Source organism: Heptranchias perlo, chromosome 3 (genome assembly GCF_035084215.1).
Source record: "Heptranchias perlo isolate sHepPer1 chromosome 3, sHepPer1.hap1, whole genome shotgun sequence".
Classification (NCBI taxonomy): domain Eukaryota; kingdom Metazoa; phylum Chordata; class Chondrichthyes; order Hexanchiformes; family Hexanchidae; genus Heptranchias; species Heptranchias perlo.
This window is the reverse complement of record NC_090327.1, coordinates 67,335,585-67,363,225: the sequence shown is the minus strand read 5'-3', so window position 1 is coordinate 67,363,225 and position 27,641 is coordinate 67,335,585. Positions and strand designations below refer to the sequence as shown.

The 27,641-nt window shown below is 42.0% G+C and overlaps 1 protein-coding gene across 2 annotated transcripts; it reads left to right on the top strand.

Annotated features, from left to right (window-relative positions):
* Window positions 1–14,444: 14,444 nt before the first annotated feature.
* Window positions 14,445–23,216, top strand: penkb (proenkephalin b). Of its 2 annotated transcripts, none has more exons than XM_067975663.1 (4): window positions 14,445–14,485; window positions 15,796–15,909; window positions 16,613–16,753; window positions 22,270–23,216. In XM_067975663.1, exons 3-4 carry the CDS (start codon window positions 16,616–16,618, stop codon window positions 22,927–22,929), a joined length of 798 nt encoding a protein of 265 aa, XP_067831764.1. In that variant the 5' UTR covers window positions 14,445–14,485; window positions 15,796–15,909; window positions 16,613–16,615; the 3' UTR covers window positions 22,930–23,216. The 2 variants fall into 2 exon arrangements, with proteins under 2 accessions (XP_067831764.1, XP_067831773.1); XM_067975672.1 differs by lacking the exon at window positions 14,445–14,485 and adding an exon at window positions 15,606–15,673.
* The last annotated feature ends 4,425 nt before the right edge of the window (window positions 23,217–27,641 follow it).

The window sequence follows — 27,641 nt, the reverse complement described above, 5'->3', positions numbered from 1 at the left end:
CATGATGGCCGATGGAAGATTATTTTACCATGTCTTGATCCAAAAACTTTTTGCCAATGAATTTACCACATATGGCAAATCATGTTTTCAGTATGGATTCCCTTGTTATGTATCATCATCTAGTAATGAGCAGCTGCCATAATCCATGGCATATTTTGAAGTCTTGACAAATTAAATATTGAAACCTTCAAATGATAAATGGCACTTGTAGACTAAACAATTCTGAATTTTCTAAAAACCAAGTAGATTATTATGGAAATTATAGAAATCAAAGAGATATGTTCCAACAGTCTTCAAGAATAATTAATTCAATTTGTGACATGCTGTATGGAAGCCATCAGAACTCTTCGAGTTCATCTCATGCAATTTGTTTCTTTTTTAAGGATTGAGTCATGTCAGACCTAATTCCCCAATATTACATTTTCAGACACTAAAATTCATCTTAACATCTAAGAAACATACATTTTCAGGTTTCAATTTCCACAAAAAAGGGGGTATACTATGGCCTTCTCCTAATTGAAGACCCATAGCTTGGTCTGTGTGCAATCATTATAATGTCCCTAATATATGTGTTTAACCTTGTCACTCAGCATTATCAAGTATCACTCCACACTATGGAAGTGAGCTCTTAATAAATGTAATTAATACATTTTAGAAATATTCAGATTTTCTGTATTTTGCCACCATCTTAAGGATACATGACAAGAAAGCATAGACTATAAACCATTTATTTGTCAACTATGTGGTCAGGTTATAATAACTATAGATTATGGAACAGTTCCTGCAGATTGGAAGGTGGCAAATGTAACCCCACTATTTAAAAAGGAGGGAGAGAGAAAACAGGGAACTACAGGCCAGTTAGCCTAACATCAGTAGTAGGGAAAATGCTAGAGTCTATTATAAAGGATGTGATAACAGGACACTTAGAAAATATCAACGGGATTAGACAAAGTCAACATGGATATATGAAAGGGAAATCATGTTTGACAAACCTACTGGAGTTTTTTGAGGATGTAACTGGTAGAATAGATAAGGGAGAACCAGTCGATGTGGTTTATTTGGATTTTCAGAAGGCCTTTGATAAAGACCCACATAAGAGGGTAGTGTGCAAAATTAAAGCACATGGGATGGGGGTAATATACTGGCATGGTTTGAAAATTGGTTAAAAGACAGGAAACAGAGAGTAGGAATAAATGGGTCTTTTTCAGGGTGGCAGACGGTGACTCGTGGGGTACTGCAGGGATCAGTGCTTGGGCCATAGAACCATAGAACCATAGAAAAGATACAGCACAGAAGGGGGCCATTTGGCCCATTGTGTCCGCACCGGCTCGAAGAACAACCACGTGCCCATTCTAATCCCACCTTCCAGCACCCGGTCCGTAGCCCTGCAGCTTACACCACTTTAAGTGCAGATCCAGGTACCTTTTAAAAGTGTTGAGGGTCCTTGCCTCTACCACCAATTCGGGCAGCAAATTCCATACACCCACCACCCTCTTGGTAAAAAAGTTTTTCCTCATGTCCAATCTAATCCTTCCGCCAATCAGCTTAAATCTATGTCCTCTAGTTCTTGAACTCTCCGCTAGGGGAAACATGTACTTCCTGTCTACTCTATCTGGGCCCCTCATAATTTTGTACACCTCAATCAAGTCTCCCCTCAGCCTCCTCTGCTCCAAGGAAAACAACCCCAGCCTATCCAACCTCTCCAAATAACTGCAATTTTCAATCCCTGGCAACATTCTTGTAAATCTTCTCTGCACTTTCTCCAGAGCAATTACGTCCTTCCTGTAATGTGGTGACCAGAACTGCGCACAATACTCCAGCTATGGCTTTACCAGTGTTTTATACAGTTCCATCATTACATCCCTGCTTTTGTATTCTATACCTTGGCTAATAACGGAGAGCATTCCGTATGCCTTCTTCACAACCTTATCTACCTGTACCGCCACCTTCCGGGACCTGTGCACATGCACTCCAAGGTCTCTCACTTCCTCTACCACCTCAATATATTCCCGTTTACTGCATATTCCCTTTTACTGTTTGCCCTCCCTAAGTGCATTACCTCACACTTCTCCGGGTTGAACTCCATTTGCCGATTTTCCGCCCACTCCACTAACCCATTGATATCTTCTTGGAGTCTACAGCTATCCTCTTCACTATTAACTACACGGCCAATTTTTGTGTTGTCTGCTAATTTGCCAACCATGCCCCCTACATTCAAGTCCAAATCATTAATATATACCACAAACAGCAAGGGACCCAACACTGAGCCCTGTGGCACAAATTGAGAAATTGAGTGAGTGGGCAAATACATGGCAGATGCAGTATAATGTGGATAAATGTGAAGTTATCCACTTCGGAAGGAAAAACAGAAAGGCAGAGTATTATTTAAACGGTGCTAGATTGGGAAATGTTTATGTACAAAGGGACCTGGTGTCCTTGTACATCAGTCACTGAACGCAAACATGCAGGTGCAGCAAGCAGTTAGGAAGGCAAATGGTATGTTGGCCTTCATTGCAAGAGGATTTGAGTACAGGAGCAAGGATGTCTTACTGCAGTTATACAGGGCCTTGGTGAGACCACACCTGGAGTATTGTGTGCAGTTTTGGTCCCCTTACCTAAGAAAGGATATACTTGCCATGGAGGGAGTGCAGCGAAGGTTCACCAGACTGATTCCTGGGATGGCAGGACTGTCTTATGAGGAGAGATTGGGTCAACTCGACCTGTATTCACTCAAGTTTAGAAGAATGAGAGGGGATCTCATTGCAACATGAAATTCTGACAGGGCTAGACAGATTGGATGCAGGGAGGATGTTTCCCCTGGCTGGGGGGTCCAGAACGAGGGGTCACAGTCTCAGGATACGGGGTAGGACATTTAGGACTGAGATGAGGAGAAATTTCTTCACTCACTGATATGAATGCAAGGTGTTGTTGATTGATGACCAGCTCAAAGCTTCAAGTTTATTGGGCAATGCACTTTTTAATTTCTTCCAATGTTGCCAGGGTACCTTCCTCACAACCAGGTATAACAACTCACCTAGATATTCTGAAGGATCCTTTCTGGGACAGAGAGAACTACTGGATGATTGTGGCGCTTTTTCCGTATTGCACATTTGCCCCCTACTGCCTAGTCTCCATAGATTTTTCTGCAGTTTTGCATTCCAGACAACCTATTTCTCAAATTAAATATTATTGAGATCCGTTTCAAATAGAACACATTAACATTGACTTTCCAGTCCGAACAGAAAATTACAGGCTGATGCATTCCCTAGGAGTGTTGCTCTCTGTTGAAGCAAAGGAGCATGGAATCAGCCCTATCATGTCAGTGAGCTCCCAGTATGAAGTAAGTCTGCAACTGGGAGTTCACTGTTTGGAGGAATGGGTGCATGCAGGATTTAAAGGCCTGCAGCAGCAACTTAAAGGGGAACTGTGATTTTGCCAGAAGAAATTCCCATGCATTGAATGACGTGCAGAAAAATAATGCAATAGCTTGAGCGCCACGATTTACTGATGCTTTTTGTTGAAGTGCCGCTGGGGCAAGTGTAGCCAAGGAAGGTGGCATTGCTTGGTAGTCCAGTGCACTGTTTGTACAGGTGAGCAACAAAACATTTGGGGGTGATGGCCATGCATGACAATTCAGAGCAAAATACTTAGAGGAACTGGTAGCAAGTGAGAAACAGTTTACAGAGTACACCAGGTCAGCCGATGTAGGATTACTCACCATTACCTTATATTAATTAGCTGTCCAAACTCTGCATAACACAAGGGTCAATTCCTCAATCGGAATCCAAATGGCTCATGCTGACAGCCCTCTGTGTGCACCTGTATTGTGCCTGCCCTGTCAGATTCTGCAAGGCCAGGTCATTTACATAATAAGCTCCCTGCATGTTTATACTGTGCACGGGTAGCACTGAGTCACTAGGGCTGCAGGGAATCTCAAAGAGAGGCAGCAGATTTTGTTTGAAGGTTAACTTACAGGGTAACATGGCTGGAGAAGCTCTCAGAACTGCCCATTTTTGTGAAGAGAGCTTGGAGCATTTGATGGAAGATGTGGCCTCGATGGAAATGACAATTTTGGGGGCAGATGGAAATCCTCCAAATAAAACCGGTATACAGGAAGCATGGCAGAAGTGGACCAATCATGTGAACAACATCGCCTGTTCATTGTCAGCCGTGACTCAGTGGTAGCCTCACCTCTGAGTCAGAAGGTTGTGGGTTCGAGCCCCACTCTAGAAACTTGAGCATATAATCTAGGCTGACACTTCAATGCAGTACTGAGGGAGTGCTGCATTGTCTTTCAGATAAGACATTAAACCAAGTCCTCTCAGGTGGACGTTAAAGATCCCATGGTACCATTTCGAAGAAGTGCAGGGGAGTTCCATCTAGTGTCCTGGCCAACATTTATCCCTCAACCAACACTACTAAAAACAAATTATCTGGTCATTATCACATTGCTGTTTGTGGGTCCTTACAGTGCACAAATTGGCTGCCGTGTTTCCTACATAGCAACAGTGTGACTACACTTCAAAAGTACTTCATTGGTTGTGAAGCACTTTAGAACGTCCTGAGGTCATGAAAGGCTCTCTATAAATGCAAGTCTTTCTTCTTTCAAGTCTTTATTGCTCATGGCAACAGAGTGAATGACTGAAGAAGAGTGCCATGGGAGGGTAATTTCTTCCCACTCAAAGTAGAGATGGTTAACCAAGCAGTCAGCCTATAGCACCTAGCCACATCTGCAATGCAGCCTGCAAATCACTGGCCCCACATCTGATTTTTTAAACCTTCTAAATATCAGAAGCTGCACATCTGACATGGTGACTACCAAAGGGATAAGCTTTCTTTCACTCATATAACCCTGGCAGGTTTTTGCACCAATTCACTGTTGGGTTCCTTGAACTAGCTACATGTGCTCTGTTCAACCTTTCATACCACCACAGCATAAGGTACTCATTGGGGTACCCCACGTTACCTCTTATCGCTCAAAAAGTTTGCTTAGTTCTCTTTTCAAAGGAGAAGGCAGTGCATGGCCATCAACAGAGAACCAGCACGGGTGGCAGTCCATCCGTCTGTGATAACTCATCCACTACAAGCAACAGGCCCTCCAAATAATTGGGGTGGAGGCCATCCAGGGAGTGGACGAGGGAGAGTTTGGTGGCTTCATGCCAGCTCAAAAGGTAATGTTTCACTTCAATGTCATATTCTTGCCAGCACCTAACAGTCACTCAGTGACTAATAAGCAGTAACATCTGCCCTTGTGGTAAAGGTCATCATAATGTCCTTGAACATGCTGCACAGCCATTGGGTCCAAACCCTTTCTATTTGTATTGACGTTTTTCAAGAACAGGAAGCTGGGACAAGAGAAGCAACAAGCAGACCCATGCGTGAGCATCTGTCAATCACTCCATAGACTATATGTACCAGCCCAGATAGATCCACTTCAAGAGAATCCAATAGGAGAAATTAGGAGGGGCCGTCGGGTGAGTACCAGCAAGGAGGATCAAGTGGAGATGGCAGCAGATGAGCAGTAACCAAAGGAAGTAAGGGGTAGAGTCAGACAGGTAGGTACTGCAGGATCCATGGATTTGTATCTCACAGGAACTGCATACTGAGCTGCACTAATTAGTCAGCAGAAGCTCCTCAGGCAGTTCTTTGAGAATCCAGAACTCCCTGCTTGAAATGGCAGAGAAAATACAGCAGTGCTACTCTGACATCTGGCTATTCGCCACATTCTTCTTTGAAAAGAGAACTGAGCGACCTTTTTGGGCGATGAGGTAACACGAGAGTCACCTCAATAAGAAGCTTACGTTCTACCTGGTGTGAAAGCATGAGCAGAGCATATGTAGGTAGTTCAAGGAACCCTACAGTGAATTGGTGAAAAACATGCCAGACTTATGTGAGTGAAAGGAAGCCTACCTCTTTGGTAGTCACCATGTCAGATGTACAGGGTTTCAGGAAGTTGCAGATCACCATGTGGAAATTCCATGGCGCACTGTGGAGAAGCCCACAAGGACAGAGGTCCAAAGTGCTGATGCAGTTTTGCTCATGAACATTATGTCTGCAATATTGAGGACTTGGGCTCCAATGAACAGAAGGCTCTCCCCTCAGAGACTGGGGAATCAGTTTGAGAGCACCTTGCTGACAGGATTCATGCTGTTTAGTGGCGGTTATGGGTCTATCCTCACACAAATCCCTGGTCAGCTGCAAAGGACAGCCAGTACTGGGGTATGGCAGGAGGAGAGATGGATGAGTATCTGACCACTCAGGATGATGACCCATCCACCCTTCCCGGTCGACTCCCTCAGAGGACCACAGAAGATGCAGCTAAGGGAGAGGAGCAACCATCAAGCACTGACACTGAGGTGCTGGCAGTAGTCGCAGATCCATCTAATGACTTTGCACAAACAGGATGTTAGCCACAGCTGAGCCACGAGGTCCCCATTGAAGAGCAGCAGCATGACACACTTGTTCTTTCCACTGAGGTGGAATTTTAAAAGAGTGTGGGAGAAGGAAGTAGATGACGCAAACCCGTAATCACCAAGGAAGTATTCATCGATGCAGGGACGCACATGTGGAGGAGGGCTGGTGTGGAAGAATCCACTAAGCACATCTGTGCAGTGCTGATGACTGCAAGCCACCATAGAATGTGTGGTAACTCTACATATGTTTGCAGTAGAGCTCAGAGTGGCAGGAACCCCAATGCCAGTTGTAGAATGCTCAGACTGCTGTTAGAGAGGCCTTGTTAAGTCAGGGTTCCACTGATCTAATCAGTACCATCAGTAGGCATGATGATGCAGTGCCCAAATAACAGGTACCTTATGTCTACTTTATTTTTAAATTAATACAGAGAGAAATATAGCCTTAGATCTCTACTGGCTTTTGAGAGATGATTGATCTCAAACATCAGAAGTTTCTAAAGATAGCAAAGGACTTTTAACGTAGAGAATGAATGTCATTTTATTACTCATTAGAATAGCCAGGTAAATAAATGCATGGATATTGGATAAAACAGGATGGTGAATGTTTTGAAAGCTGTCACAAACAGGAACAGCATGACAAACCATTGCCAGACATTACCTTTCCAATTGAAGCAGAAGTATGGTTGCATGGAAACACTCAGGAAGGTATTGCTCAAATTGATTATGACTAAAATGTTCCTTTTGATGGTTGCCCTTTCGATGTCTGAGACGATGCTGACTGAACTCCATCAAGGAGGTTGGTGAATTGTTGTGAAGAAAATTAACAAAGAATATAAAGTTAGTAGAATTCCAGATGACTGCAAGAAGTACATCTACTACCTACGTTAAATTACCAGGCTAAAAATTGAGGTTAACGATAGAAGACTCACGTTAAAAGAATTAAATATGGCCAGAGAGAGAAAATAAACTGACCTGGGCAGAATTGCAGGTAACCCTATTCCTGCAGGTAGCCCTATTATTGCATCTCATGGAATAAAGACCGGACCACTCTTCTGCTTCTACTGATTTTGGTAAGTTTTAATTTTTTGAAACATTTATTACTTCACATTTTTCTGTCTCAATGCAATAATGTATAATGCAAGTGTTTTAAAACATATATAAATGTTCTTAATCAATTTTTAAAAAAATAAAAGCAGTACAATTCTGAGTAAAATTCTGCAAAATTATTTTGTTTCTTCTTTCTTTATTTTTTTTATTTCCTTGTTTTGTATATTCATTCAGGTTACATATAGTCCATTATGAATTAATAATCTTATATCTCTTCACATAAATTGCGACAACTTTGCCCTTGGGCAAGGCATCATGATCGTGGAGGGTGGGAGTTTTGAAAACAGAGCATCTTCAATAATATCCTTTTGGGGAACTAATGCTTCTGTATATAATTGGGTAGCTGGAAGCAGTCTCTTGTATATAGGTATCTTCTTCAGGACTTTCAAAGGGAGGTATGAATTTTATAGAATCCACAATCATGTCCCTTCATCTGCCCATCACCAGTATGAGAGCATGCAAGAGAGCCCTCATATCCGAGGCTAGATTTGTTTATAGTCTTAATGAAATATGGCTTCAATCAGGTACTTTTCTCCTTTTCAGAAACCCTGCACAGACCATTAGTTCAGAAGTGAATTTAAATGTTACATATCAAGGGGAAACATCAGTGGCTGTAAAACTTGGACCAGTGAGTTAACAATATATTGAGGGGGTCTCTTTAAGTATGAAAAAGAATCAATCTCAGATGGGGGGTGTTCAACTAAAATCAATCTCCTGCAATGCTGCTCTAAGCACCAGTCAGCAAAACTCACAGGCAATTTCTGCACAAGGAAAGGGACTCTTACTGCGGAACAGATTGAATTATAAGAATGAATAACAGAACTTGCGTCATGTATATCAAGAACCATTAAGAGCTCAGGACACTCTGAGGTGAGGGCAGGAGATAAAGAGCACATAAGGCAAGTTTTATTGTATTTATCTAAGCTGGCAAATTAAAACTGAAAATATGAGGAAGGTTACACATAAACTATACTGTTTAGTTGTTTTCCAAAGGGAAGGGTTTTATTAAAGATCAATCTTCTGTTCATGATTGTATCACTTGGAAAATATTTAAGTTTGTTTCTGACTGTAATGTTTTAGTTTTCTATTTTAACAATCCATAGCTGTTCCCTTTAACAAAGGTTGTGTGAATTATGTAAAACAAAAACTGAGTAGTCAACACTCAGAACAAGTGTTAGATTATTAGGACTTACAATAGAGTTCACTCAACATCCCCATAAAAAGAACCGGATCAAAATGGCACAGAAGCTGTACGCTACCTTACATTCAACATCAGGTTTGCTTTTAGCTTTTTATTAATTCTTTACTTGAGTGCAAGACTGTCAGAAACAATAAAGATTAAATTGGAATTTATATGTGGCCGTGTCTCCGTTAAATACTGCAGAGAAATAAAGTGCTGCTTGTACTTTTATTTAATATGTATTTATTATAGTAAGATGGTACAGCTGCCAGGAATGTGTGTATGTGCATGAATTAGAGAGACAAAATAAAAGATACAAGCAGTCTTTATGGATTCCTTTCAAAGAGCCATATTCTTTAATTTGGGCCTATGTTAGGCTTTTGAAAGATAGCAGCATGACTGTTTTCCTTTACATTTGCTGCTTCAGATTCATTTCTCTAAAAACAACTTCATGTTTTCTTTTTTTAAATTTGGAATACAAGTTACAGCTGCATTATATAAACTGTATGCTTTGCAAATCTGCAGCTGGGTGCTGCTTCTCTTCCCCTGTGAACATTAAAATGTTGCTAGGTCCTCAAATGAAGAACTTCATAGATAGCCAGTGACCATTTTACTTAGTGAAAAAGATAATAGATTTTATCAAGAATGGTGGAAAAGTATTTTGTTTAAAAAGAAATCAGCACGTACATGGATTACTGTAAACTAATTCAAAGAGTCTTAGACTTCTCACTAAATCATCCGAACTGCAAGAAATATAAATAAACAAAGGCGGCATGTAGTGCAAAACTTCAGTTTTTAGGTACGATTGCCAATATTAGGGATTCAAGATACGCAATAGTACCAAAGTATTATACACTCAAGCTACGCAAATTGAAAACAGAACAAAAAGTTAGATTTTAACTCTACTTTATTCCTCCTTGCTAAACAGAGATTCCAAGAGACCTTCCTACCACTTTACTGAGTTGAAGGCGTAACCTATTACATTTCTGTAACAGGTTTCTTCATGTTTCCAATATTCTGCTGAAGACTGTGGCTTGATAAACTTTTTCAAAGGACATTGTTAGATAATATGTCCAGCCAGGCTGAATCAGAATTTCAGCAAAAGAGTACTTTTTTTCAAATAACATATATATTTTACAATACATTTTCTCTTTTGAAGTTTCCTGCTGTATTTAGTAACTAGTGGAGGAGAATTGCTCTGATTGCAATGTGTAACAACATTGTAAGTGCATTCATGAGGATTTCCTCTGGTCAGTATTTTTGGAGAAATCATAAATATGTTCAATTTCTCTAGAAATATTAACCAGAGGAAATCTCATGAATGTGTTTACAAGTTCATACATATAACAACCAGAGATATTCATTCCTCCATTTTTTTCTACATAAAATCAATCTTCTCCAGTAAAATGATTACTTGCAGTCAATCCTGCCCTCACTCATCATTCTCACCTTCTGGCATAGGTCACAGGATAGTGAGCAGGAGCTCGGACCTTAGCTGATTTTTCCCTTTCCTAGTACGGGAAAACTGAGGCTAATTGCAGCACTCCAGCAACCTGCGCAAAACATTGAGGAGCAGAACTATCAAACGTGATTCTGTTGACAGGAAGATCTAGTTCAGCAGCAGCACATGTACACACTAAAACCAGTGGATTAAAATATTCTGCAGTCAGAATCACTGACATTAGTCAGCGCAGAAAATTTGAAATGAACTGCATGGATTAGTGGGTGGCCACCAGCAAAATCTGGCATTATTAGAGCCCATATTTGAGGAAGGAACTCGCTGCCTCCTGGAGATATCCCTCTCGCCTGCAACCCACGGGAAGGCAGTGGGATCAGTGTAAGTAAGTTATTTTAACCATTTTAACAGCTGGTTTGTCCAGTTTCCACCGAGTTGGCAGGGTTGAAATGTACTTGCTAGCCAGCAGCTTGTTCAGATTTACAGTCTGTTAAACTTGTAAGTTCAAATTTCCTATGCACTGAGCAGCTGCAATAACGGATGGGGCAACTTCCTAGAGTGCAGGCCATTTGAATCCACTAATTTAACTACCAGCAAACATGGGCACTAGGCTGCTGTCCAGCAAGTTCCAAATCTAGCAGCTAGGCCACCCTGAGCGAAATAAAGGCAATGTTCTCAAATTTGGGTTTGACCCTTAAGTCAGCACCTATGCACCTTTGAGATCTACTATCTTAGCGCAGACCAGGAATTGAACCTGTGTCTTTATGGCCCAGTACCACAACATGCAGTACACCTATCCACTGTGCTGTTAGAGCAGCTCATACAACGCTATTTTAATATGTTTCTTTCCTTTTCTGCCTTTATAACCAAAATACCTTTCAATTTTCTCAATATCCCTGTAGAAATGTAAAAATATGCAAAATTCCTCTGTGCCACTCTTGGCAGGCACTGGGAGTGCATATCGCAAACTGCGCAGCTTCCAGTCCAGGATTTTGCATCCATTAAAGATAAAGGGGTTGATTCTGACTTTTGGGTGAACGACTGGCAGAGTGTACTAGTCGGTCGAGTGCTAGCACTTGAAGCAAAGAGGCAGCTGCGATTTTGAGGCCCCAGCTCATTTACATTGAGCCGGCAAGCTGCGGGGCACCAAACGGGCGTTCCAATGTATCTCACCAGATTGAGGCCGACCAATATTGAGATGTCAGTAGGGTAAGTTCAGAAGGGGTCGCGATGGTGGAGGGTTGCAGCAGCCCAAATTATTTTTGCGGGGCTCAGAGAAAAATTCTTGCTCCTCTGGGCCCCATGAAAATAATTCCAAAGTTATCTTTGCTGGGCCTCTTCGGCTCCACCGTCCATGGAACTGATCAGAGCTTGCACTATGCAGGCTCTGACCAGTTCCAACCTAAAATGGCAATCAGGTCCTATTAATATCGTAGAATGCCGATTCTTTGATATTAAAAGTGGCCAACCACCTGAAACAGGCAGGTGCTTTGGATGCCCAGCAGTAAGTCTCTTTCAAAATGGAACAAACGCATTGTCAGAGTTTAAGGGGTTATAAGGCTATCGACCCCATTTTAAGGCGGTTACCGCCCCATTAACACCAGGCAAAACAAGTGAAAATCCACCCCAATGAGTGGAAAACATGAGCTGGGAGTGTGTTATTTTGTGATGTGCGCTCCCAGTGCATGGCAGGAATAACACAGCAAAATGCTTACTTACTATTATTCTACCTTGACCTGATCCAGTCTGTCTTTGTTATTCAGTAAAATTCAAATTTAATATACATTGGCTTTTATAGTGCAGTCACATATATGCAGGCAGAGTTTCCAGACCAGTACTGACTACACCAACAAACTGTATTAAAATTGAGAAAAATGTATTGTGACAGCATTGATGGTGCAAATCAAAATTATCTTTTCCTTTCTGGTGAAGAGGTAGACATGGTGAGTGAAACTATTATGAAGTAATTAGCAAATGTTTCTCCTGTTTCTACCATAGGGTTTTATTCCATACTGAAATGTATTGCGAAATATGATTCTCCCAAAAATGCTTGTGAAGGACAGTTAAAATCCAGTTAAAGGCAAATTTGCATGGTATCTTTTAGAATCAGGCTTACAAAGGAGGTTTAGCTACATATTCAGACCTGTGAGTTAGTAATCAGAAGGATGAGCAAGTTGTCAAAGTTTGAACAAAGTACTGACAGAAAACAATGGTGGATTTAGGAGGATGTAGGTTTACAGTTCACTCACTAACCCAACTCTCACTGGCAAATAAACAGAACTTACACTTGACTGTTAATATGAGAGGGCTACAAAAATTATAAACTGAAATTAATTATGTGATAATTTTGTAAAGGTATGAATGGAATTTATAAAGAAATTATGCACTATGACCCACTAATGTGTCTGATCCAGAATATTCAGTATGTCAATTTTTGTCTGATTACACTCCTGTAATATATCACCGTTCCTTCATCGTCGCTGGGTCAAAATCCTGGAACTCCCTTCCTAACAGCACTGTGGGAGAACCTTCACCACATGGACTGCAGCGGTTCAAGAAGGCGGCTCATCACCACCTTCTCAAGGGCAATTAGGGATGGGCAATAAATGCTGGCCTCGCCAGTGACCGCCCACATCTCATGAACGAATAAAAAAAACGTGCCTGAGGGTGTTTTATTATGTTAACGGTGCTATATAAATGCACATTGTTGTTGTTGAGAGGCATTCAAGTACATCTGAGCTTATGTTATGCATTCTAAGAGTCTAGAAATAGGATCTTCCAAATCCAAACTTGAAGATCTAATGAAACTTACCAGTTTCCAATTGGGATGAGTCTGTACTAAACTCTGAGGTATACCAACCAGTAGACTGCCATGACTGACACACACCAACCAACATTTATTGGTGTGTGCCAACTATTAGATTGCCCTCTTCCATTAAACTTTCTGGGACTTTGACACATTCCTTCCTCCCATTAGACCAACAGGGACAGAGATACACACCACTAGGAATTTGACTTTCTCTCTCCCCACCATTCATCTCCACTATATAACCTAAACTTCAGATGCACACTTATCAATAGATTACAAATGAATTCTCCCCCACAACACTGCCAAAAAGATGTATGGTCACTGATAGAATGCCATGGATCAGAATCATGATTTCCCCGCTATCATATGACCAGTCATAAAAGACTAAAATGAAGTAACAAACAAAATAATCATAAGGGAACAAAGAACTTGTGAAGTAATCATAAAAATTTACAACTCTCACAAAAAAAATCATTATGTACAAGAATGGATAAGGGAGAAATTAAAAGTAGCATGCAATTTCAAGGTTAGATTGTCATTTATCAACTGCACGAGTTTCATTTCTGCAGTTTATGATATAATCTTAGTACTTTAATTGTGCTGCCAATCTTGAAACTCTTACTTCTCTACCCATTATTGTGTCTAAAACAAATGGGAGAAATGGGCTAAACGTCGCTTTCCCCTCTCATGAGTGATAAATGGGCTGAGATCAGGCATTAATAGATACTAGTGCAGGTTGCAAAACTGCATAGAATTGAAGATGCTACTGTACAGTGTACCTTCTTATTTAGGTGGAAATAATACTGGGGAATTGAATTTTGCCGCATTTGCTAACCTTTTAAGCGTTTATTTTCACTGATATGATAAAATTACAAAACGAACACAAATTGCCTTATAGCCCTTATATAGTCGCCTTCTCCATGTTAACGCTGGCCATCTCACAAGTCCGTTTCATTTTCTTTAATCAGGCTGATAAAGGGGCTTGGAGTGAACCAGTCTAACAGCAGGAATCGGCTCAGGTCCTGACTTACAGGAGTTGAATTAACAAAGGGAACAACCCTTTAGATTAGATCTTCCATTAAACTTTCTGAGACTTTAACGCATTCCTTCTTCCCATTAGGCTAACTGTGTACAAGAGTTTTGCAAAAATGTTCTCTGTACGCTGCACGATTAGATAGAGAAATATTTGCCAGTTTTGCTGATTACTATCTAATTGCTTGAGAAGTCTTAAAACATCGACGTAAATTCTCCGACTAGTGCCGCTCCCATGCACTCCCTTAATTCGCCCCTACCCAATCCTTCTGTGCTCCCGCACAGAGCGGGCTGAGGGTCGCGGAGGAGAACAGCGCCGCTGAGCAAATATTTGATTGGTCCGTGCACATTCACTAACACTAACCGATTCGAAGGAAATGGAAACTTGTGGGGCAAAATGTCCTTCACTTCTACAAAGTAAGAGCTATTAACCCTTCATTCTAGAAGAGGAAAACATAGCGCTGCTGTGTTCCAAATCGCAACGTGTGGTGCGTAGTCCCTGCTTTATCAAGCACTTGTGTTATTTTTAAAAATTGTTTTATACTTGGCTAATAAACTAACGTGCACAGTTCCCGCGCCAGGTTGTTTTTTTCTGGGTTTTAATTAGAAAACGCAGGATTTCAAGAAAAAATCCTGCTGGACTGAGAACTCTTGAATACTTGAGTTAACATATTGAGGAGCTGGAGAAGTTTGCGTTACTTAGTGTCAGATTGATAAGCGAGAATCCCTGAATAATGCGGACTGTATCTCACATAACAATGTCCAATTGGTAACATAACATGAACTCTTGTAAACAACTTAAGCTTTTGTCAGGATTGATTTTATTTGGCGATGATCTCCAAAAGTTATTATCATTATTATTGTCGCTAGTTACCAGCTCATGGCAACAGGTAGACTCTGCACATGATGTTAACGGCAGTTAAAATAACAAGTGAAGCAAATTCTGTTTTGGGCTTTAGAATGGAGTCCAGCTCCAATGAACTCCGAATTTAAAAAATATATATATATTTCTAAATAAATAAAGTGAATTCAGCTTATCCAAAATGTGTCCATTTACTATTATTCTACAGATCTTCACGCTGAATGCGTGACATATGGATACAGCTTGCTACCTACATCCGCCTTAGTGCAATCCTGCTTTGAGGCTTGTGATATTACGAAATGTGCCAGATCACTTATTACCAAAATAATTAATTGGATTTTACATACACTTTTCTCTTGTCTTTTGCTATTTTCTAAATCCAACAGAAGAATCCACGATCCCTCTCAGTCTTGACTCGTTCTAACATTCATTAACCGCTATTGCTAACCCCTCAAAAACTCTTTGTGTTGCTTTGCTGTGGTTTTCCACGTTGTTCTTAGAGTAGCGGTTGTGGGAGTTTTGTATTGGAATTTGAATGCTCCCCGCAGTCACATTCCATACAGCCTTTAAAAAGAGAGACTGGGGGCAATCGATCATCCTTCATTTACAAACTCCCCATTTTTTTTCTCCAATTAAATCCTGAAGTGTGGTGTCCCGTAGGCGGCAATGTGTCACATGCAGTGGAAGATAAAGTCCGTGTGTTCTGCGTCATGGGACCTCAAGGCAACTGTTTTGCTTCTTGAGATCTTTACATAATCGTAGTAGAGTTGCTTCCATCTTAAGAGCTGTAAATGTTAACAACCTGACAGCTTGGGTAAGGATTGACAGTTGCCCACAGTGACCCGCCCTTACTTAAAGGCGTGGGGCGAGACAGTGAGGTATCAGTAGACTGGCAAACTGCTTGCTATAACTGCGGGGCATTTGTCTATTTTCCAGGTTATCACCGGAGATCGGCGCATTCCTCTATAAATACCAGCTGAAATCTGCAAGAGCCAGAAAAGCTACGGCCAGCTTCAAACGAGTTTCATTTTCAGAAAGGCTACAACAAAGGTAGGTGCAAGAGAGCTTGTCTTTTGAGACGCAGCCTGGTTCGTGTAAATGTGTCTTGTGACCAGTATCTGTCTGACACAGCAATATTAAGTAGAACTTTCAGATTTCACTGAAATTGCAATTCTCTGTAACGGTGTCGAGCGGTTTTTTTTAACTAAAATAACTTCATGCAAGCGTTCGTCCTTTAGCATGGGCGATATACTACCCTCGGAGTCAAAAGTAAGTTTATGTATACACTCCTTCCAAATAGCGACAGTGATACACAATGAAAATAAAACAACATTTTCATCCTTTACTAATCTCTTCTTGCACAGTAGTTATATTTGACAAATTGTATTGCAGCTGAATCGCCGACTAAGTATATTGTTCCATTGAAAGTAAACATTGTTTTGAGTCTAGTGGTTACTTTTACTTGGGCGAATTGCTGGTGTAGCCGGTGATCGGATAGTGATCTTCCTTCTAGAAAATGTCTATTTATTAGTTTGCTTCTATAAAGGAACTGCAATATTTATTCAAGCTCAAAGATCATCAGAGAATATCCCAAATCTGACTTTTTTCTTGTGATTACGTTTATTGATTGAAAAGGTGAAGAATAATGTGAAGGTCTTACATATGTTTTAACCATCGCAGAATAAGGTTTAAATGAAGACATGCTTTCAGTATCTCAGCTAAGTATCTTTTGTATTTTGCTTTATATTTGCAGCTCATGGCGTTACTGTGGAAGTGTCATTGCCTGGTGGCGGTGTTGTGTGCCTCCTTCGTGGGGGTCGGGGCAGACTGTGACCAGGACTGCGCTTACTGTGCCTACCATCTGGCCGGCCATTCGACAGAGTTTAATCCGCTGGTGAGTTTAAATCCTCCCCAACAATTACACAAACACCTACCGTACACACATATACATCCGATGTGCTGACAGCTTTAGGAAGCGCATGGTGTGATACTCTAACGTAAATGTGAAGTTTACGTTATCAGCCAAAAACCGGTTGCAGGAAGTCACTTGCATCCTTAATCAGATTCCTGACCAGACTGCCTGGGATAAATTTCCTACTGATACCACATTAGGGAGACGGCCCCATGGAAATGCCAGGGATCTAATATGTTTGGGAGTTATGAGGAAGCCAAATATTTTATGACTGATTTTCATATTAACTTGTATCATTTGTTTTAATCAAAGCAGCATTTTCAGTCTGTACACTGTCGGCGTGTTTCTAGCAGCTGAGGTCCCTGAGATGGCGAATAGATTGGATCGAGTGGGGGGCGGGGGGTGGAGTGAACAGTGTATGGGTAAAGTGAGCGTGGTGCGCGATGAATACCGCGTTGGACGGGACAATAAAGAGACAGAAACGAAACAAAAAGGAGGCAATTGAGATAAGACTGAGACAGTGACAGCATTGCACGGTTCGAAAATCATCGTGCCGATTAGTCTTGGGCATAGCTGTCCCTCCGCTATTGTAACGCTATGGTTATCCGTTAAGCAACAGCTGCCACTACCTATGTGTTTCTAAATCCAAAGACCAAAAAAAAAGCCTAGAATGGTAATTGAGGCAAAACTGGGCAGTTACTAAATTTTCACTAGCGCCGACTATCGCGGGCTGTGACTAGCTGCACAAAACAATCCGGTAAAAGCCGGGCTGTTCAAGGCTCTGCAGAGACTAACACTTCGGCTCTCCCATATTAATCGCCAATAGTCTTGTCCCGACAGAATAAAATAAGAACTCACTTAAAAGTTAGAACTGTATTAAAGAGATAAACACGGGTAGTGGACGTAACAAATGTAGAATCATGTTTGTATTCCCGAGCTTTCTCGAGGAGCCCAGGGTACAGCATCAGATACAATTATCCTTATCCCACTCCCAGTCTCTCGACAATTGCGGATTAAAACTGTTGTTTCGCACAGTGGGCGTGGCTCTATTTTACTCTTCGCCACGAACTCTCAGTATTGAAAAGTCTCCGGCTCAGTTTGGTGAAAAACACTAGCCTTTCTTAAAGACAATCTGGAATGCAATGGACATTTTTACTTGAATGATAAACCACTCTCACTGTTAACGGGTTGTCTAAGTGATGTAGGATGTTTTTAAATAAGATAATATGAGTCTAAATTCAATAATGTCATCATGATACCAGAACTGAGAGGTTATACCTAGCAGGAAAGACTGGGGCCATTTTCTCTAGAAAAGAGACTGAGGAGTGACATTTTAGAGAGGTCTTTAAGATTGTGAAATGGTTTGATAGGGTAGATATAGAGAAAATGTGATAGTCACAAATAAATCAAGAAAGGAATAGAAGGTTATGCTGATCGGGTTATATAAAGAGGAGTAGGAGGAGGCTGGTGTGGAGAATAAATCCCCGCATAGACCAGTTGGGACTCTGGCCTGTATCTGTGGTATAAATGTTATGTAATTCTATATAGAACTTTGACATTCTGACTTTAAAGGGCAATCGGTGGTTTAGCACCCGGTGTTGTAGCGCTGAGCCGCAATGCATTAGGCGCAGTTTGCCCCAAGGCTGAGTGCCTGATCCCAAGTCTGCACTGTTAGGAGTGCCCAGTGCAAGCTAGGCAGGACGATGAAGCTTTGCTTTCACAATGCTCCAAGAAAGCCCTCAACTAGCAAATAAATTCCTTTCAAATACTTTTCTCCATGTTAGGAAATTACATGTGGAGAAGTTCAATATAAGAATATTTGCATATTCCGCATCAAAACAGAAAACGCTGGAAACGTAGTATATCAGCCAGCATGCGTGGAGAAAACAGACAATTTAACATTTCCAGATGCAGTTCTGATTAAGGGTTACACACAAAACGTTAATTTTTCTTTTCTCCACATATGCTGACCGACCAACTGTGTGTTTCCAGCATTTTCTCTTTTCATTTCAGATTTCCAGCATTTGCAGGTGTTTTTATTTATGGCATAAACACAGAAATGCCACTGAAATTAAAATTTCGTCTTATAGTTATAAATTACCGACAAACTTGTTTCTCGTTACTGATGAGTAAACCTGCAACACATTTACGACAAAAACAAGATGGATATGAAACCCATATGTTGCTAATAGTTAACAATTACAAAACATGGAGGGACACACTGGTCCAACCGGGCATGGAATAGCCGCGGTGTGGAGCATTAAAAGTGTGGAGTCTGCCAGCCTCGGCCCTGAAACAACAGAGACGCCAATAATCAGCTCCCAATAATACAACAAAGCGTTACACACGATATTCACCAGTGAAGACAACCGCGCTATGTTGTTGTGCGTTCTTCCTCTCACCAGCAGGTGCTGAACACAGCAAAACCAGTTATTTGTTAGAACCAATTAAACGGGTGAATAGAAGACCGGAGTGATGCTAAATCCTTCAACCGAATTTCAGGTTGTTTTATCTGCAGTAACCTACCAGCAGAGTACAATCCGTTTCTTTGAACTATTAAATTTAAATGTGGGTGTGTGAAACGTCTTCACATGATGTGGAATTGCGTTATCTTCCACTAATCATGCCGTACTGGAGATAGAGTACTCTTCCAGAAGTGGCGTTGGAAGGCAATCTGGCGGCATTATCAGAGTGGAAATCATTGCTTTCTGGGACTTCGAATCAACTCAATAGTAACCAGATGATTGTAGCGCTGATCTGTAGTCGCCTGAGTTTGCGACCAGCAGCATGTAATGATGTTGCATTTCTCAAATATGGGAATGCATCAGAACCGGCATAACGAGCAGTGCACAATGAAAAGTACTTCAATAGAATTCAATCATATAACAGTGTTACAAATGTTACAAAATCATATCATTTCAAAAACATGGGATGATGATATGTAGAAATCATATCTTTCCTACAACTGAATTTTCATTTGAAAACTATTTTTTAAATTACAAATTCCTTCCATATGTGTTGATGTGAGAATTAAAAGGCCCACCGCCACCGTTTAGGAATATCCTGGAACTATCCTGGAGTGAACTAGCTTAGTATATACAATGCCGAAAATAACAGTATAGTTGGCGCAGGCAGAACCTTGAGCCTAGGGTTGTCTAACTTATGCAAAGCTGAAACATTTCAGATGAGGTAAATATTTCATTTACTTCATGTTCATACATTAATGAAGCTGAAGCGGACGAAGATTACTAAGTCATTAACAGCTCTCCAAAGATCGTTCCTGTTTAATAAGTTTAAAAGATGAGGGGGGAAATTACAATTAGTCAAGGGTTGAAAATGCGGGTCCTCAGTTTCTGCTGGTAAGCCAGGTTTGTATTTACGCAACTTCAATGACATTCTAGCTTTTCATGTAAAGGATTCGATTGCGCCGCTGTATGGACAGAAGACTGAATTGAGCGCCAGTTTGATGATTTATGCTGAGTACTGAAGAAAAGCCAATGGCTGTTCTTGCTGATGGTACACGAGCAACATCGGCCCTTTGCCGATTGTGCACAACAATTTTACTATTTCGGTTTTCTAGAAAAAGCCTGGTCCGCCAGTTTTTTATTGGGGATTTGATACCTTTCGTTAATGGTCAGTCGTTTGGTTTTACATAATTGAATCTGTGTGTGTGGGGGGGGGGGGGTCTTAAATTATGTGCAGTTTTGAGAGTCAGTTTTTAAGAAATCATAATACAAAAAATGTGGCGATGTAAAAATAAATCGAAAACAACAGATATTTTATGTAATCCAAGACAATTATTTTACCTAAAGAGCAATTGCTTAGTGCTTAAGGAAAATAATAACATTTAATGCATTATTGACAGCACTTTTACCCAAACTATTATGGTGTTAAATATGTGCTAGGTAAACACATAATTATCGCTTCGTCTTCATCAAGAAGCCTGTGGTGGCTTTGCTAGAGCTGGACCGTATCCCGCTAGATCCCAGAGCTGTGTATTCCCTGTCTTTCCCCCTTTTTTATGCTTTTTAAAAATATAAATGTTGTGCTTTTTAAGACAAAGGATTTTATTATTAGGAAATGAAATACTTTCCGGTACTACTCATCATCAAGTAATACCGGGTTAGATAATGCCCCAGCATGCTTTAGCCCCAACCTCAGAAGAGAACACTTTCTGAACCAATGCAGTATCTTTCTGTTTCATTCCCAACCATATCGTAGCCCTGAGTCAGATTGCCATTTACCGCCAATGACGGACAATTTGTGTGATGTTCTTGAAACCTCTGGGAACTGGGTTGAAATCATCCAAACTCATTTCATACAAGACCTTTACAGCCAGCAAACTTTCATCCCATTAGTGTAGGCTATATTCGAACCTAGGACATTTAACTCAGTGCATAGTCAGTACCGTCTCCCTTTCTCTTTAAAAAAAAATCATAATTCAAAAAATGTGGCGATGTAAAAATAATTCGAAAATAACATTTTATGTAATCTAAGACAACATTTACATGGAAGGGTTCGATAGCATCATATGTGAACAGTCACCTGAATCCAAAGGTAAGTGCGTGCGGTTACTCATGTGTATCCATTTTCTGTAATCATATTTCGTGCAGTTGATATGGGCCACCTTATTCAGTTTATTTTATTTTTTATTGGATGGCTAGTGTCATGTTGGACATTGATAGTTAGGATACAGTTTAATAATGTTAACGTTATCACTAAGGGATTAATGACCATCGCCTAACCTCTGGAATTTTATCCAGCCATAATATGCAGTTAGATACCAGGAAAAGAAAGTTAGTATAGTTTTAGGAGGAAACAGGTCTGGTTGGATTAGGTAATCAGAAGTGAGTGGTTGGTGACAAATATGCCCTGCTTTTGCAAGTTTTAGCTTGTAATTATTGTCCAGTTACATCACTTCTTCAAAGAAAAGGGCAATTAATTTCTCAATTATTGCTGAATATAAAAGAGAAATAATCAGAGTATAATCGCTTTCATAGATTATGCACTATCCAAAGATATTTCGGTGAAACTCCAATGGAGTTTTTTTTTGTTCTCAGGATGAGGGCGACACTGGTAAGACTGCATTTACTGCCCATCCCTAGTTACCCTGAGAAGGTGGTGGTGGGCCTTCTCCTTCAATTGCTGCAGTTCTCGTGGTGATGGAGCTCCCAAGACATACTGTTCTTGTGAAATTCCAGAAAATGTTTTATTAAGTTGGCTGTCTGCTCCCACAACAGCTAACATTGGATTAAGAAGTTGAATTATATCACAAAATGATGTAATAAAATTGCTAAATGTATGTATCATATGCAACCGAACTCAGCCTCTCTTCACTCCACCACACACAGCAAGGCCAGAGTGCTGTAATGGATTTTACAACACTAAAATGTAGGAACTTGTTTGTCTGTCGCTGTCTCCTTGACCTGTTCGACGTCATACTGCTTTTCAGTATGAATTGCGCATTCTCTGATACATAAATGTTATTTTTATTTCAGAGTTGCACTTTAGAGTGCGAAGGTAAGCTGCCATCAGGAAAAGCATGGGGGATGTGTAAGGAGCTGGAGGAAGTCAACAAACCTCATGATGACAGTCAAAGTTCTCCCGAAAATGACAAAGAAAAGGAAGAACAGCGCCTGCTGTTGAGCAAAAAGTATGGTGGCTTCATGAAACGCTATGGAGGCTTCATGAAAAAAGGAGACAGCGGTGACACATATATTTCCGAAGTCGACGACGAAAACAAGGGAAGAGAGATACTGAGTAAGAGGTATGGAGGGTTTATGAAGAAGGACAATGAGGGCGCTTCTTCAGTAGATTCTGCTGCCATTCTGAGAGAGCTGCTGAATTTAAGTGAGCTCAATCAACGGAAGCATAATTTGGACCACAGCGACTCTGATAGCCGTAATGAGATCATGAAGCGGTACGGAGGATTCATGAATGGATTCAAGAGAAGCCCCGAATTAGAAGATTTACCAGAATTGCAAAAGAGATATGGGGGTTTTATGAGAAGATTTGGTAAACCAGATTACCAGAAAAGGTATGGTGGATTTATGAAACGTTGGAATGATGCTCTTGTCCCTTCTGATGAAGATGGTGAAATTTATTCCAAAGAAGTCCCTGAACTTGAAAAGAGATATGGCGGATTTATGAGAATTTAGACGTATAAGCAGAAAGACTGTCTCTGTTCTCAAATTTAAGTGTACTGTGTTGCTTAGAATGTACAGGTGTTTTTTTTTACTGTTTAGTTTACCAAGAAGGCGACCTGTAACTACATGTTACGTGCAGATCATGTTGCCTTTAGTCGAGATGAGATTGTCAAATTTAATTGTACGCCTTCTTTGTGCACCTTTTTCTCGAACTGTAATTTGTTAAATGTTGTCTAATTTTCATTAAATGTAAAACAAACAAAAAATCTCAACTGTCTAGTTGTACATATTCGAATAAACCTAACCGCAAAATGATATTTAAACTGTTTTGTGCTTTTTATATATTTGTTCTTACGCTTAAATTAGCAAGTATATTTTTAACTGTGAAATCTCACAATCAGTTCCATTTTCAAATTTTCGTATTTACATATTTTTCTACAATTGGGTATCTTTCATATAAATACTCTGTTGCTTAGTGACACTCCGCCAATTGATGAATGGGTGCCAATACAACCCACGGGGGCTTCTTAGTATACAATGCACACAAACTTTATTAGTGTCTCAATATAAGCAACTATGCATGAGTCGAGTTTTCTGGCAATGTGGGATTGTTCCGCTTCAGTGCAAAGTGACTGCTGCTTCCCACCAACCTGTAAATATGAATTAAGGACCAGAATTGACTGTGGAGTGGAGTGATATTCCCCGTAGAGAGTAGACCCATACCACTTGAGTTTGAGAACACATGGAGTGTAAATCCAATGCAGGATCAAACCCCAAGACTTTGTAAACCTACCCAATTCAATTTAAATATTTGGAGCACTGGGATGCTCCCTTTCCAGCTCTCAAGCATTTAAAGGGCACAAAATGTACTCTGTGTGGGGGACTTCAATGTCCATCACCAAGAGTGGCTCGGTAGCACCACTACTGACCGAGCTGGCCGAGTCCTGAAGGACATAGCTGCTAGACTGGGCCTGCGGCAGGTGGTGAGCAAACCAACATGAGGGAAAAACTTACTTGACCTCGTCCTCACCAATCTACCTGTCGCAAATGCATCTGTCCATGACAGTATTGCAAGGAGTGACCACCGCACAGTCCTCGTGGAGATGAAGTCCGGTCTTCGCACTGAGGACACCATCCAACGTGTTGTGTGGCACTACCACCGTGCTAAATGGGATAGATTCAGAACAGATCTAGCAGCTCAAAACTGGGCATCCATGAGGCGCTGTGGGCCATCAGCAGCAGCAGAATTGTATTCCACCACAATCTGTAACCACATGGCCTGGCATATTCCTCACTCTACCATGACCAACAAGCCAGGGGATCAACCCTGGTTCAATAAGGAGTGCAGAAGAGCATGCCAGGAGCAGCACCAGGTGTACCTAAAAATGAGGTGCCAACCTGGTGAAGCTACAAATCAGGACTACATGCATGCTAAACAGTGGAAGCAACATGGTATAGAGAGAGCTAAGCGATTCCACAACCAACGGATCAGATCAAAGCTCTGCAGTCCTGCCACATCCAGTCGTGAATGGTGGTGGACAATTAAACAACTAACGGGAGGAGGAGGCTCTGCAAACATCCCCATCCTCAATGATGGCGGAGTCCAGCACGTGAGTGCAAAAGACAAGGCTGAAGCGTTTGCAACCATCTTCAGCCAGAAGTGCCGAGTGGATGATCCATCTCGGCCTCCTCCCGATATCCCCACCATCACGGAAGCCAGTCTTCAGCCAATTCGATTCACTCCACGTGATATCAAGAAACGGCTGAGTGCACTGGATACAGCAAAGGCTATGGGCCCCGACAACATCCCAGCTGTAGTGCTGAAGACTTGTGCTCCAGAACTAACTGTACCTCTAGCCAAGCTGTTCCAGTACAGCTACAACACTGGCATCTACCCGACAATGTGGAAAATTGCCCAGGTATGTCCTGTCCACAAAAAGCAGGACAAATCCAATCCGGCCAATTACCGCCCTATCAGTCCACTCTCAATCATCAGCAAAGTGATGGAAGTTGTCATCGACAGTGCTATCAAGCGGCACTTACTCACCAATAACCTGCCCACCGATGCTCAGTTTGGGTTCCGCCAGGACCACTCGGCTCCAGACCTCATTACAGCGTTGGTCCAAACATGGACAAAAGAGCTGAATTCCAGAGGTGAGGTGAGAGTGACTGCCCTTGGCATCAAGGCAGCATTTGACCAAGTGTGGCACCAAGGAGCCCTAGTAAAATTGAAGTCAATGGGAATCAGGGGGAAAACTCTCCAGTGGCTGGAGTCATACCTAGCACAAAGGAAGATGGTAGTGGTTGTTGGAGGCCAATCATCTCAGCCCCAGGACATTGCTGCAGGAGTTCCTATGGGCAGTGTCCTAGGCCCAACCATCTTCAGCTGCTTCATCAATGACTTTCCCTCCATCATAAGGTCAGAAATGGGGATGTTCGCTGATGACTGCACAGTTTTCAGTTCCATTCGCAACCCCTCAAATAATGAAGCAGTCCGAGCCCGCATGCAGCAAGACCTGGACAACATCCAGGCTTGGGCTGATAAGTGGCAAGTAACATTCACGCCAGATAAGTGCCAGGCAATGACCATCTCCAATAAGAGAGAGTCTAACCACCTCCCCATGACATTCAACAGCATTACCATCACCAAATCCCCCACCATCAACATCCTGGGGGTCACCATTGACCAGAAACTTAACTGGACCAGCCATATAAATACTGTGGCTACGAGAGCAGGTCAGAGGCTGGGTATTCTGCAGCGAGTGACTCACCTCCTGACTCCCCAAAGCCTTTCCACCATCTACAAGGCACAAGTCAGGAGTGTGATGGAATACTCTCTACTTGCTTGGATGAGTGCAGCTCCAACAACACTCAAGAAGCTCGACACCATCCAAGATAAAGCAGCCCGTTTGATTGGCACCCCATCCACCACACTAAACATTCACTCCCTTCACCACCGGCGCACAGTGGCTGCAGTGTGTACCATCCACAGGATGCACTGCAGCAACTCGCCAAGGCTTCTTCGACAGCACCTCCCAAACCCGTGACCTCTACCACCTAGAAGGACAAGAACAGCAGGCACGTGGGAACAACACCACCTGCACGTTCCCCTCCAAGTCACACACCATCCCGACTTGGAAATATATCGCCGTTCCTTCATTGTCGCTGGGTCAAAATCCTGGAACTCCCTTCCTAACAGCACTGTGGGAGAACCGTCACCACACGGACTGCAGCGGCTCAAGAAGGCGGCTCACCACCACCTTCTCGAGGGCAATTAGTGATGGGCAATAAATGCTGGCCTCGCCAGCGACGCCCACATCCCGTGAACGAATAAAAAAAAATATTTCTAACTTTTGGGAGACAATTCTGGGCATGCATGTATCCAGGAATGTGCAGAGCTTTCTCCTAAACATAACAGTTAAAGTTCCTGCCAAGAAGGAGGCAAGTAATCTAAACAAGGTTCTGTCTGGCTGGAATCAGATAATAAAGTCAGATCAGTCTCAGCTGCATGTAAATCTGTCCTTAATCAACTGGGTAACAACAATATGAGAAGTTGTAATTCTTCAAAGATATCACAACAGAAGCTGCATTAATTCAAGCCACATGAATCAGTCCTCCTCCATGTTGAGCACCACTTGGAGGAAGCACTGAGGGTAGCAAGGGCACAAAATGTACTCTGGGTGGGGGACTTCTATGTCCATCACCAAGAATGGCTCGGTAGCACCACTACTGACCGAGCTGGCCGAGTCCTGAAGGACATAGCTGCCAGACGGTGCCTGCGGCAGGTGGTGAGCGAACCAACATGAGGGAAAAACTTACTTGACCTCGTCCTCACCAATCTACCTGTCGCAAATGCATCTGTCCATGACAGTATTGGTAGGAGTGACCACCGCACAGTCCTCGTGGAGATGAAGTCCCGTCTTCGCACTGAGGACACCATCCAACGTGTTGTGTGGCACTACTTCCGTGCTAAATGGGATAGATTCAGAACAGATCTAGCAGCTCAAAACTGGGCATCCATGAGGCGCTGTGGGCCATCAGCAGCAGCAGAATTGTATTCCAGCACAATCTGTAACCTCATGGCACGGCATATTCCTCACTCTACCATTACCAACAAGCCACGGGATCAACCCTGGTTCAATGAGGAGTGTAGAAGAGCATGCCAGGAGCAGCACCAGGCGTACCTAAAAATGAGGTGCCAACCTGGTGAAGCTACAACTCAGGACTACATGCATGCTAAACAGCGGAAGCAACATGCTATAGACAGAGCTAAGCGATTCCACAATCAACGGATCAGATCAAAGCTCTGCAGTCCTGCCACATCCAGTCGTGAATGGTGGTGGACAATTAAACAACTAACGGGAGGAGGAGGCTCTACAAACATCCCCATCCTCAATGACAGCGGAGTCCAGCACGTGAGTGCAAAAGACAAGGCTGAAGTGTTTGCAACCATCTTCAGCCAGAAGTGCCGAGTGGATGATCCATCTCGGCCTCCTCCCGATATCCCCACCATCACGGAAGCCAGTCTTCAGCCAATTCGATTCACTCCACGTGATATCAAGAAATGGCTGAGTGCACTGGATACAGCAAAGGCTATGGGCCCCGACAACATCCCAGCTGTAGTGCTGAAGACTTGTGCTCCAGAACTAGCTGCGCCTCTAGCCAAGCTGTTCCAGTACAGCTACAACACTGGCATCTACCCGACAATGTGGAAAATTGCCCAG

Coding starts and splice junctions, on each gene's coding strand:
- penkb (XM_067975663.1), top strand. CDS start 16,616: ATGGCGTTACTGTGGAAGTGTCATTGCCTGGTGGCGGTGTTGTGTGCC. Junction 16,754..22,269: donor CGACAGAGTTTAATCCGCTG/GTGAGTTTAAAT, acceptor TTTTTATTTCAG/AGTTGCACTTTAGAGTGCGA.